This window comes from Amia ocellicauda, chromosome 13 (assembly GCF_036373705.1).
Source record: "Amia ocellicauda isolate fAmiCal2 chromosome 13, fAmiCal2.hap1, whole genome shotgun sequence".
Classification (NCBI taxonomy): domain Eukaryota; kingdom Metazoa; phylum Chordata; class Actinopteri; order Amiiformes; family Amiidae; genus Amia; species Amia ocellicauda.
This window is the reverse complement of record NC_089862.1, coordinates 3,108,617-3,122,257: the sequence shown is the minus strand read 5'-3', so window position 1 is coordinate 3,122,257 and position 13,641 is coordinate 3,108,617. Positions and strand designations below refer to the sequence as shown.

The 13,641-nt window shown below is 36.0% G+C and overlaps 1 protein-coding gene across 1 annotated transcript; it reads right to left on the bottom strand.

Annotated features, from left to right (window-relative positions):
• Positions 1-1,055: 1,055 nt before the first annotated feature.
• On the bottom strand, positions 1,056-3,917 carry mrps26 (mitochondrial ribosomal protein S26). Its single transcript, XM_066719703.1, has 4 exons — positions 3,585-3,917; positions 2,767-2,913; positions 2,240-2,363; positions 1,056-1,514 (listed from the first exon to the last, which is right to left on the bottom strand). Exons 1-4 carry the CDS (start codon positions 3,803-3,805, stop codon positions 1,383-1,385), a joined length of 624 nt encoding a protein of 207 aa, XP_066575800.1. The 5' UTR covers positions 3,806-3,917; the 3' UTR covers positions 1,056-1,382.
• Positions 3,918-13,641: the final 9,724 nt, after the last annotated feature.

Sequence of the window (13,641 nt, the reverse complement as noted above, 5' to 3'; positions counted from 1 at the left end):
TATGAAGTAAAAAGTTTGTGATTAATACTTCCTAAAGCTGGGTGAATTCGTACAAAAGTGTATATCACGTTCATCAAAGGTCCTTTCTTCATTCAATAATTTCAGCAGACTAGCTGGACAATATCAACACCAACACTATACCGCGTAATTATCCATTAGAAATGCATTTTAAGGTAATCTAAACCCAACCTAGTCTTCAAGTTTAAAATTAATTTTAACACAAATATAGTTAATGTTAGGGGAAGAAGAGTACTCAAGAATTACAGTGGTGTAATGGTATTGTTGTTTCCAATGCCTAATCCAAGAAGGGATGGGCAGAAGTGAGCAAAAATTCACATTTTAATATCACTGGCATTATTTATTAATGGGCAATGCACAAAAAGGTGGCACATTCATTTTTAATTAACATATAAAGATAACTCACACTTGAATGTAATACTTGTTTTTTTAAGGACATTTAGGAACAAGTATTTTTAATGAGCACATGTGCATATTCTTCCTGTCCATAGTGAAAAGTAAAAAGTGTATCGGCAAAATCAAGTGTTGCGGTGCAAACTTTGTTTGGGGGGTGCTTTGTAGTAGTTTTGGTTGATCAAGAACAGTGGTTCTCAAGCCTGTCCTGGAGTACCACCTACCTTGCTGCTTTTCGTTCCAACAGAGCTCTCAATTAATTAATTGAACTAATAATTTCCTAATAATTAAAGCCTTTTCATACATAAAGTATAAAATTGTATAAGGAAATGTATCTTATGAAGGAACCAAATTTTTATCAGTTACATTATTTAAAGAGTCAAATGTAATCAAATTACTTCAAGTAAGGGTTCAATCAATAAACTAGCTATATTCTAATGTGAAAATCCATTGAAATGGCAAAAGGTACCCAAACAGGTTGTGAATATTAAATATTCCCCATTTCAAAGCAAAAGGCCATTGGGTCTGATTTAAGGCCTGTACATCATAGTAACTTGTTCATTTTTGAGTGGAAATTAAAGTTTTAATCTAATTATAATTTCATATTTATTCAGTTTAATAAACACTGATAATCACACAAAATGGTCTGTACATATTGTACATAAAACAGTAACCTTTTATTTGCATGGGTTTTAGAATTCAACTGAAAAATCACACTTTTAGGACAGTTCCATTATTATTGTGGTACATTCACTTGTTTGCATACCCATTTATTTTATGTCTTTTACTAACAATATTCCACATTAACAGCAGTGACTGACAACATTTACAATCCCAGAAAACATGTATACAGGTGTTATGGGTATGTTCCAGATGACCACTGTTAATCTCTCCACCAATAAACAGTAATTCTTGGCAAACTTGAAGTTCAAGTGCATTTTTGAAGTCTTAACAGTTCTGCATTGCCGTCATCATTCCAGCACACTTGTTTTAACAATCCTGCCTTCCTTATCAATAGCAAAATTGTAATTCTTTGGATTGTCAAGAGCATCCTCGATGCACTGGTCTACATTTTCCAACGTGATGAAGTTCTTTGCTTCCTCCTGTTTTACAAATTAAGAAACACATTAGTAAAAACAAAACAAATGTAAGTGTCACATCAGCGCACTCCAGTTTGACAGGCTGCGGGGCAGAAGCAGCAGCCGAGGACAATCACCCACGGAAGCCAGAACAGTATAAAAGCAACCCCCCACACTGAGATCATTGCAAAATACCATATGGGAAAAGCAAAGAGGGTGTTTCTGGTGAGAAAAGTCTGACAAACTATAGAAATGGTGTGACGGAGAGCAGATCATGGGAACAAATTGTATTTACAGACTTTTTGGATTGAATTAAGGATTATGGAGTGGATTAGTTATTTTTTGGGTTTAAAATGTTGTTATACGTGTAGTAAGGCACCTGTTTAAGTGTGTTTAGTTAAGGCTCTAGACAAGCTGGGGTTTTATTTGGGATTTTTGAAGGTCTGTTGTTTATGATCCTGTGTACACATCTCTGCATTCCCTTCACATATTCCCTTCTTGTGTTTCCTTAGCCCCACCTTTAGATCCCCATACTCACAAACTGCCACAGTATCTATAGGTAAAACAATATACAGATCTCTGAAATTATATTACCTTACATTAGGTTTATTTATTAAGCGAACCTTACTAGTTTAGAAAAACATTAAAATACAAAGAAGCAGAAAATGTCCTCAGTAATCATAAAAATTGAATCACTTATGTAATGGAGATAGTGTCCCAAAATGACTAAAGCAATAAATCATGGTAACCTGTAGCTGCAGAATCTCCTGTTCTTTTTCTTTCAAAAAGGCTTCTGTTCTTTTGTCTCTGTAGATGGCTGCCTCTGTTTTCCTCAGTTCTTCCTGCTCCTCTTCTTTCTGGATTCTTTCCTCACTATTTAAAAGAAGAAAGAAGTACAAATGAATGGAAGACTGCAGATGAAGATCATTTTCAGACAAGTGTGGGTGAGGTGATACTTTAAAGGTCTTGTGCCTTTATACTTTGCAATTATGTATTCTTCACCAGAATTATGTATTATTCACTCTGCCTAAAAATATCTAATTTCAACCACATTATTCACATGTATTGTATTTTAAGAAGAACATGTATGCATTCAACGCTGTCACTGCATCTCACAGTTCTTAGTCATGGAAAAAGCATTTGATTTTGAATCGAGTATTTCGGGGGAGTTCGCCCACGTTTTATCCCACTTCAAAGTTCAATCTGGCATTTATAGTATATTTCGTATGAAATACAGAACTGATATCAAATGTTGTCAAGTGGTCAGTGTGGTTACCGCAGTTTGCGCAGTCGGAGGTTTTCCGCGTCGTTCCACGCCATGAGCTCACGGTGCTCCTCCGCCTCCTGCTTGGCCCGCTCCTCCGCTAGGGAGCCGACCTCCTGTTCGTACCTCCGCAGCAGCATCTCCTCCTTAAACTCTGACCTGCACCAATACAATATAGTTTGATATAGTTTGGAAGAAATCAAAAGAAGAGTTCAAATAGGATGGAGTACATTTGCGAGAAACCGCACGCTGTCGAAAGGAAATCTACCCATTTGCCTGAAGAGAAGAGTAACTGATCAGTACTGTGAAAAATGGTCACTAAATGCAAAAATGTTACAGAAACTGCGGACGACAAGCAGCATGGAAAGATGTATGCTTTGAATAAGAGAGAAAAACAAACTAATAAATGCGAGAACAAACTAAAATATCTGACATAACACATTGCAAACACAGATCAAATGAAGTTATCGAATGGATCACAGGAGATTAAATATTACGTAGACGACAACCACATCAAATATGGGAAGATGAAATCATAAATTTTGCAGGCGTGACAAGGAACAGAGAAGCTGTACATAAGCAATGGAAACATCTTGGAGAAGCCTTCATCCAGCAGTGGATCGGCTTGGGCTGACGGTGATTATATATATATAACGTAAGCTGAAACTTGACGTGTTTGAGGGACAGTGCATGTCGTTGTATCATGTATGATTTAAAGATGTCCAGTATAAATAAACCAAGGCCGCTACTGTCATAGTTTCGCCGCACCTGCATGCTGTATCGTCTAGCATTTGCGTCAGAGTTAAGTTGTGAAAATGGCTTTTACTAACCGGAGTGCTTTCATGATCAGGTCGTATTGGGTGAACCTCTCCTTGAGCACAAGCATCTCAACGGGGTCCACGGGTGGGGGGACTTTGATTCTCCCAGCTTTTGACTTGGCCTTCGGATCACTGCGTGATTTCCTTCCCCTCACCGACTCTATGAGCACGCCGCTCCGTGGGACTAGGAGGCGACACACCGGGGCCGCATTTCTAACAACAACGTGAAACATAATGGATTTAGCGTAAACTTAAATCTCAAGTGCACTGCCAGGTATAGCCCACCTTTTCTTCAGTACATCCCAGCTTGTTACACGTAGGGGGCCATATTGTGAACCTCTGACCCGGAAGAATTGACTCCTCACCAATGACAGCACTGCGGCTTTCATAATAACACCTCTGCGGCAGTCTGGAAAATGTAGTTTTCTGTTCGCTTGGTGAAGCATGAGGATAGTAAAATGTCAGAGGTGGATGAGATAGTGGAACAATCAGTAATGATTGTCGTAATTAAAAACAACACAACTTTATTTTCATTGTTTTAAATTTTGTCTGAAAGCAAAAAATAAATAATAATTAAAAAGTACAAATCACCTGCAGTTGCAGGTATTTCAGAGTTAGTTTAAGGCTATATACAAGAAAATAAAATTCAAGGCTGGAAAGTTTTCTGGTCAACTCCACAATCGTCACCCCTTTCTGTAGCACCAAACAGATGGCATATATTTTTCCAAATTATGTCTTAATGTAAAACAAAATAAACTATTTAAAATGCATATCTTACATGCATGTTATACAATCTATTGCCATTTTAATTAGTTTTTAATTTAATTTAATTTTAATTTCCTTTCAGATCAAAATAGAAAAGTGAGTATAAAGCTTTTAAATCATAATACTCATTATATATTACAAATAAAATACTTTTATGGTTTTTGAAACCACCTACAATATTTTAATATCCTTATGTCATCCTTATGTTAACAACCAGTCCAATCAAACCCTAAGAGAGATCAGAATAAATGAGGAGGATGTACTAAAGGGACTAGCAGAATTAAAAACAAACAAATCACCTGGGCCATGGGATCTTTCCAACAGTACTTAAAGAAATGAGGGAAATTATTTATAGGCCGCTAACTCAAATATTCCAAAAGACACTTAGAACAGGGAATGTGCCAACTGACTGGAAGATGGCAAATGTCATACCAATCCACAAGAAAGGGGACAAAACTGAGCCAGGAAATTACAGACCAATCAGTCTCACCTACATTACTTGTAAAATGTTGGAAATAATTATTAGACAGAAAATAGAGGAGCATCTTAATGAAAACCATATTCTTGGAGATAGTCAACATGGGTTTAGACAAGGCAGATCATGTCTTACAAATTTATTGGGAGTTTTCTGAACATGTAACTGCAGCTGTAGATCATGTGAAAGCATATGATATGATATACTTAGATTTCCAAAAAGCTTTTGATAAGGTTCCACACCAAAGACTGATCCTCAAATTGGAAGCTGTAGGCATTCAAGGTAATGTAAGTAGATGGATTATGAACTGGTTGATGTATAGGAAACAGAGGGTGTCAATTAGAGGAGTCGCTTCCAACTGGAGTGAGGTTGTTAGTGGAGTTCCTCAGGGATCAGTATTAGGGCCTTTGCTTTTTCTAATCTATATTAATGATCTGGACTCTGGGATAGTTAGCAAACTTGTCAAATTTGCTGATGATACTGAAATAGGTGGCTCAGCAGATACAATCTTGGCAGCACAGGCTATTCAAAGGGACTTAGATAATAGTCACTTGTGGGCCGACACCTGGCAAATCAAATTCATTGTGGACAAGTGCAAGGTAACACATGCAGATAACAAAAATAATTACACTATGGGAGGAATAGAACTAGATGAAGTAACGCATGAGAAAGACCTAGGAGTCTATGTGAACTCCTCACTTTCTCCATCAAAGCAATGTGGGGAAGCAATAAAAAAGGCAAACAGAATGCTAGGGTATATTGTCAAAAGTGTAGAATTTAGAACAAGGGAAGTAATGTTGACACTGTACAATGCACTAGTTAGACCTCATCTGGAATACTGTGTACAGTTCTGGGCACCACACTTCAAGAAAGATATCACTGCTCTAGAGGCAGTTCAGAGAAGAGCATCCAGACTTATTACAGGTTTGAAGGGAATGTCCTACTCGGAGAGACTGAGGGAACTGAACCTTTTCACCCTGGAACAGAGGAGACTAAGTGGGGACTTGATTCAAGTCTTCAAAATCATGAAGGTCATCGACCACATCAAACCAGAGCAGCTTTTCCAGATCAGCAGGGACACACGCACCCGGGGACACAAATGGAAATTGGGCTTCAAGGCATTCAAAACGGAAAACAGGAGACACTTCTTTACACAGAGAGTTGTCACAATCTGGAACAAACTCCCCAGCGATGTGGTTGAAGCTGAAAAATTTGGAAACATTTAAAAATAGACTGGATAGGATCCTTGGATCACTTAGTTATTAATGGACACCAAACGAGCACGATGGGTCAAATGGCCTCCTCTCGTTTGTAAACTTTCTTAAGTTCTTATGTTCTTATGGGTTTCTGGGGAAGACACAGAAGTTACACAGAAGGAGTTTTACACTAATACTCATTTTTTAACTTATTTATTAAGGTTCGTGGACTATTGATTGGGAAAGGGCTTAGAGATTAGATTGTTCATAATATTAGCAATATAGAGCAAACGTTACACCTTACATGTACAACCAAAGAAAATCTAAGAAATAGAGAGACCCAATGGAAAATAGAAAAATAAAATACAATTATTGTGGAATTATATAGAGCTCACATTACATTATAAAATGAAGGGTTGAAGATACCTATAGCTATATTTTTCCTCTTCTAAACATAAATCACAGATTACATTACTTTATATTTAGGTAAACATGACACTTAATACATCTGATACGAACAAAGCTGTGGGCATGTTAAAACATGTCATAACGGCCGATTAGATCATTACCTCAATATTTAACCCTTGGACTTCCCCTAAAAAAGTTGGTGTGTTGTGGTCTGCAGCTGTTGCATTTACAAGATCTAGTCACACAGATAACCACCTCCCCTATCCCCATAAGAGAGCACCTCATAGAGTATGTGAACTGTCATGCTAATTTTTGTAAATTGTATGTTCTAAGAAGAGTTACACTGAGTTCCATGTACTAATATTGAAAACAAGCTCTATTTTTAGGATTATTTCCAGACCAAACTGGGTTACATACATCCTTCACACTACGCTGCCTTCTCTATCTTCATAATGTAGCAGTGTTTTTTTTTTTATTGAACCAACCTGTTATACTACTTGTGGTAAAATCTGAATGCAACTGCATTCCATTTACTCCCCATGCAAATGGGATATAAGAAAAAAGGTTAATTTGTCATGATGTGCACAGATGGTGTATGGTATAGGAAAAAAGGACGTGTTTCTCAATATTTCTGGCCTGCTTGAGCAAATCCTGCATTGAGGGATGAGAATAGAAGACTGTTTCAGGTAGATTTTCTAGAACTGTCTTACTGTGGTCACAGAGAACTACAGGATCTTACATAGTGGAAACAATTATTTAATCATTTACTGTCAAGACAAGTAGCATGATCTTTAGCATCTGATTGAAGCATATGGATGGTTAATGTGTTACATTATTACACTGTTTTTATCTTGCTATTTAATTTACAGTAACCTTTTGTAACCTGACATGACCTGACCTGACCCTGCATCATTCACTTCTCTAACAGCTAAATACTGTTAAATAAAAATGTAGATAGGTGGCAAATGCAGCTGTTGTGAAAATGCATTGTCACCCCTGGCCTCTCTTTAAATGTGCCCCTTTGAAAAATTAGGCAGCACACTGATCCTTAAAAATGAATAATACATTAATAAATAAATTAGATGAAGTTCCAAGAAGATGAAAAAAAACCTCATCCCCTTGTCTTACACATTTTTCTCTTCTCTATCCCCCTCCCACATTAACACTCATTACAGGAAAAACAATATATACTAATAATAACCATTCACTTTATGTAACATTATTTTCAATAGGGTCAATATCTTTCTAAAGTTTAAGTGACATAAATAAGGTTTCAGAAAATACTTTTGATATTACCTATATGATTAAAAATGTCCTATTAAATTACAATTTAAAAATTCCCACTGTAAGAAAAGATGTAGACTACGTTTTCCCAATGGAGGAAAGGTTTCACTATCTCTTTCAGTTGCTCGATGTAGCATTTTATGCCAGTTTATTGGAACATATAAAATGTACATTTAAAAACAAGATAAAAACGGACATTGTAGAATTTCACTGAACCTTGAACACTGAACTCAAAATAAAATAAACATTCAATGTGTTTTTTGCACAATGATCAGCTTAATTATGTTTTATTATGTGTTCAATCTATTTTTTTCAAAGCTGTAATATGAGAGCACTGTCTAATTTCCCCAAAAAAAACAAATTAAATGTATTAACGACACAGAAAAACTAAAACATAATGCTTGGGATAAAGTTAATAGCAAATGAAAACTGTCATTTTCAAAAATTAAAGTAAATTAACTTTTGTTTAATTAGCATATATACATTGTATCTTTAAATGAAGAGAAATTAATAAAATAAAAAATATTCTTGTTTATGATACAATTTATAATTATCATGAATTACCTTAAGTAAACATTTTTAACCCAAACATTGTATAAAACATTGTATGAGATTCATGTAAGGGAGGGGCGGTGCAGGGGCAGGCTTATCATCCTGTTGATTTGCCTCCAAATATAGGTCAGCTTGTGAAGTACAATATAAGAAAGCTGTTGCATGGTGTAGCCTTCCATTCTTCCTGAATTCCACAGAGACCACAGATATTTTTGTGTAGAACCAAACACAAAGAAATGGATTGTAAGATATTTCTGGTGATTTTTCATGGGTTCTTTTCTCAGTCAATCGGTATGTATTACTTTTCTGGTTAAATTTATACTTGTTTATACTAATCCAAACAGAATGCTTTTCAGTTGTGACAATGACTTATACTTTAAAGAGAAGATTGTTGATAACTTCACATAACTAAGTTTAAATTACTTTGAAACTTGTAAACTCCATAACAAGTACTTGATACTAAGAGGTAATAGCAGGGAGGATTTACATTTAATACTAGGCCTGCTTTGGTAATTGATTGGTATAATAATGTCATAAATGTGTATTAAACACAAAATAAATACATACAATTATCAAGAGTATTTTTAGACTGCCAGGAAAAAGCTACAGGCTTATCTTTTGACCTTTTCTGGTGTGATTCTTAATGTAGATTCTGAAAAGAATGTTCTGTTGACACTCACTTAGCACGTGGAAAGAGTGGAAAGATATATATTTCGGTTGCTCTGTGTAGACAGCAATGCGTTTTATTCCAGTGTATTGGAACAGTTGACTGAACTTGCTTAATTAATTCAAAGCATTTTTGAAATGGTGAAAATGACAATTTATTTATTAACATTTACTTTTTTTGTCCTTGAAAACAAAACTAAATAAACAGTCAGTGATATTTATAAAACTGGTGATTTAACCAACATCTCAAATTTAATTTTGTTGTATATTTACAATACATCCTGTACAACAATCTTGAGAACGTGTTTTTTTTTTTTTGACTTAGGTGTCGCTTATTGTGCATAATAACAGGGCTGCAACAAGAAGGCCTCTGCCTGTCCTTTTTTATTGATTTATTTATTTATTTTCATTGTCTGCCTGACTCTGTGGAGATGTCTGCTTAGTCCCGGTGACTAAGTTTTATCTCTGCAATGACCCATGTTCCCATTACATGGAGCCCTTTCTCTCCCCATCCCATTACCCAGCCTCCACCCCAGACTCAAATTGAGCGCATTGACAATCTATTCAAGGAGACAGATGGCCAGACAAACAACCAATAGAATAAACAAACAATTGAATGAACAGGTGGACAATTAGACAGACAAACAGAAAAACAAACAGATTTTGCACATATAGGAGACCAGTTGATATGTATCACTCATGTCCAAGCATAACAAAGTAAATAAATAATAAATAAATAAATCAAAATTAAGTTTAACATACTGTTTGAGGTTGTGTGTGTGTATGTGTGTGCATTAAACATTAGTTACGATGGTAAATGGAAACAATTGAGAAATTGTGCCCAAGTTCCATTAAATCTATTTTCCTGGTCTTTGTTGGTGGTTATGTTTTTTTCCTGTGTAATATAATCTGTTAACAGGTTTAGCCATTGTGGGATAAAAGTTTGTCTGATTTTCCAGTTCAGGAGTATAGTCTTCTTGGCAAAATGCTATGAGAACTTGAGTTGGGTTTTGTTCGGGGAGGTTGAGTGTGGTTAGGTCTCCATGTACCGGATGCTGCAGCCAAAAAAAGATTATGTTTTGTTCATCACTTCTTGCCAAAAGTGTTGAGTCGGTGGACAGAGCCAAAAGCATGAAAGTAATTATCAGGGGTGTTCAGCGTACAGTGTGAACAAGTATCAGAATCTATGAAACCCATTCCAAACATTTTGTGCTGGGTAGTGTGCGTTCTGTGAATTACTTTGTATTGTTTCAGTTGTGTGAGCATGTTATTACTCATTGTGAATATATTCTTGCAGATTTGTGTCCAGAAGCTGGAATCAGTATGGATTGCTAAATCTTTTTCCCAGTAGCCAATTGGAAGAGATATTGATGAGTCATTTTTGGATAAGAGATTATATAATTTTAATAATAGTTTCTTGAAGAGGGTTAATTTATCGATTGTTTCCATAAGGGGGGGGGTTGTAAATTGTTATTGATTATATACATTTTTTTATTTGATAGCATTTTTGGATCCATGACAATTCGTCCTGTGACAATTCGTCCCCATCAATTCGCCCCGGCAACAGTTCACTCCCGCGATAATTGGTCCCCACGACAGTTTGTCCCCGCGTCAATTCACCCCTATAACAAATCGCCCCCAGGTCAATTCCCCCCCATCATTACGTTCTCCACTTGAGTAACCACGAGTGCATTCAGTTATTGTAGAGCCACAGAACACACATATGTGTATATATAGTAGGCAGGCTATATAAATACACACACACACACAACTATTTTGTATTATGTATTATAATGTACGTTTTTAATTGATACATTCATTTAAGACTATAACCCCAATAATTAAGTTTTATACAATTAGTCACGACAACCAGCAGCAATGGCTGCAAGCTACTTAAAATAGGTTCCATATTAAAGTTGTATATCAGTTGGTGCAGTGGTTCGGGAACAGTGCTGTGATCCTGGTGACCTGGGTTTTATTCTTGATCAGTGCTTGTTATTTTCTTATGTGTATGTAGCCCTTGATTTAAATGAGTTAATGATAGTGGTGGTGTGTGGAACAGTTGTGTCCAGCACACAAACACAAACTGCCTCGGCAACTGGCAGTTCAGGGGCCTTACAAATAAATGTATCTTTTTATCTAAAAAAAAAAAAAGGAAAAACAAGAGAAGCTTCCAGAAGCTTCCAGGAGCACACCTAGCACCGAGGAGAGTGGGACGGAGCATTACAGCTTGAATTCAACAACTTCAGCCATTATGATGCTGTTCCACCACTCTACATATATCGGACACTGTTCATGTGGTCTGCTTTCGAACTGCAAGTGGCAGGACATACAAACTGAGAGAAAACTGATTGAGATAGAATTGTGGTGTACTTTAATTTTATCGTATGTTTTTTCTTTTTTTTGTATTGCTATGGGAATTAACTGACTGCAAATTATTTCTAAAAATAAATAAATAACAAAGCCAAGTAGAATACCATTCAGGAAAGTAATAACACTGGTATGTCTTTTTATTCAGGAGTTCCTTTTCCACTAGGCCACAACTTGCAAACCAGTCTTCTATCGAACCTAAGATACCCTGAATCTATTATACACTCAAATAGGCGTTACATGTACATTATTATTATTTTTTTAATAGATCACTTCCTGGATTTTTAAGTACTTATTACGTTTCAAAACAGACTAGTCGTCCCTCCCCACCAGCACGGCAGGCCGCTACACAATTACAGCACCATCGATCGGACCCGCCTCCTGCGTGTGATTGGTGCCTCAGGAAGGGAAAAAACCGCCTCCTCAGGTGATTGACCAGCATTAAAAAGAAGTCTGTTTGCCAAATTAATTTGAAAGATCACTTGGCAAACAGCGCAATAAATTAATGAATTGATTAATTAATTTACGAATTGACTAATTAATTTACGAATTGACTAATTAATTTACGAATTCACGAATTAATTTACAAATTGACAAATTAATTTATGAATTCATTTACGAATTGACGATTGAATATTGACCCTTATAATGCTCCATACAAACACGTTCCTTAAAACTGAAAATACACGCAATCTTAAAGGGGAACTCCATTGACAATCCATAATTTCTCAATTCTATAAATTGAAACATTATGTGGGAAATAATGTCCAGCTCATTCTATATACCAGATTTCAGATTGAGAAATATGTTGTGATGTCATGGGGTGCTAACTCTGAAGCTGCTTTGCTGGAAATCAATGGGGAAATTTAGAAAAGTCACGAAAAACATTAAAAACTAAATGTTATGCACATTTGATGGCCCCATCACCCAATGTTCGTTTTTAATGATTTTCGTGTTTCACATCCATAATTCTGCACTTCGAGTTATACTATGAAAATAGTAAACATCTGAAGTATTACTTAATATGATTTTGGGTAGCTGCCAAGTCCTTATGTCTATATAAAGAAGAGTCCAAAAAGAACATTATCAAGTTATCAATCAAATTTAGTTTATTATTTAAATGAGCCCTTAAATAAGGCAACAAAGTTGCATTTTGTGTGCAAATGTCACATTCATAATGCTGGAATTGCCCATATATGTTTGTGTGTGTGGGTGTGTATTCCACAAATTAACTAAAATAAAGTCTAACAGGGTACTTATCTACCTTTTTAATCCAGATTTGGAAAAATCATAATAAAGAAGAGTGTGTCTTTCCCTTTCTTTATTTACTGATGTATGGGGGGCACAGCAACTGTTTCAAAACAAAGTAATTATTCTTATGATTCACAGGTAAAACAAAGACTGTAAAATTATTCACAACTGGTCTTCTCTACATTAAAGTTGGTTTGGAGGCTCTAGCTGCTGTGGTTGAGGAGATTAAGCCATTTTACACGTGCCAGTAATCTGTGTGCCTATATGTGGTATGCTATACATCATACTGTTTTCCACAAATTATTTGTAGGATTCAGAGGCTGTGAAATAATTCACAACTGATCTTTAAATAAAAAATGGTATTGAGGCACTGCAATCATTGTGAGTAACAAAACATGTTAGATGTGCCAGATAAGCAGGTTGCAGCTTTTATGTATGTTATTGGCTTTCACAAATAATTCTTAGTATTTAAAGGTAGGGCTGGGCGATATGACCAAAAATGTTACCACAATAAAAAAAATCATATCAGTCAATATCGATAATTATCACGATAAATGTCAAATCATTATTTCTTTGAAGTTTAAAGGCTGGTTTTTGCTACTGAGTGATAGTTGAAGAAACCAGGCGGTTAATTGTGGTTTTAAACTATTCCTAATGGTCAGAACATGACAAATACTTGCCAAACAGTGGATCATTTCACAAATTATGTCGAAAGATATAATCTCAAGTGCCATGTGGGATCACTTAGAAAGTTTACAAATGAGAGGAGGCCATTCGACCCATCGTGGTCGTTGGGTGCCATGTAGTCTCCTCTGTTCCAGGGTGAAAAGGTTCAGTTCCCTCAGTCCCTCAGAGTAGGACATTCCCTTCAGACCTGGAATAAGTCTGGTTGCTCTCCTCTGAACTGCCTCTAAAGCAGCAATATCCTTCTTGAAGTGTGGAGCCCAGAACTGTACACAGTATTCCAGATGAGGTCTAACTAGTGTATTGTACAGTCTTAACATTACTTCCCTTGTTTTAATTCTACACTTTTGACAATATACCCTAACATTCCGTTTGCCTTTTTATTGCTTCCCCCCACAAATTAGTTTATTAGCAGCAT

Coding starts and splice junctions, on each gene's coding strand:
- mrps26 (XM_066719703.1), bottom strand. CDS start 3,805: ATGTTTCACGTTGTTGTTAGAAATGCGGCCCCGGTGTGTCGCCTCCTA. Junction 2,364..2,766: donor CTCCGACTGCGCAAACTGCG/GTAACCACACTG, acceptor TCTTTTAAATAG/TGAGGAAAGAATCCAGAAAG. Junction 1,515..2,239: donor AGGAGATTCTGCAGCTACAG/GTTACCATGATT, acceptor TTTGTAAAACAG/GAGGAAGCAAAGAACTTCAT.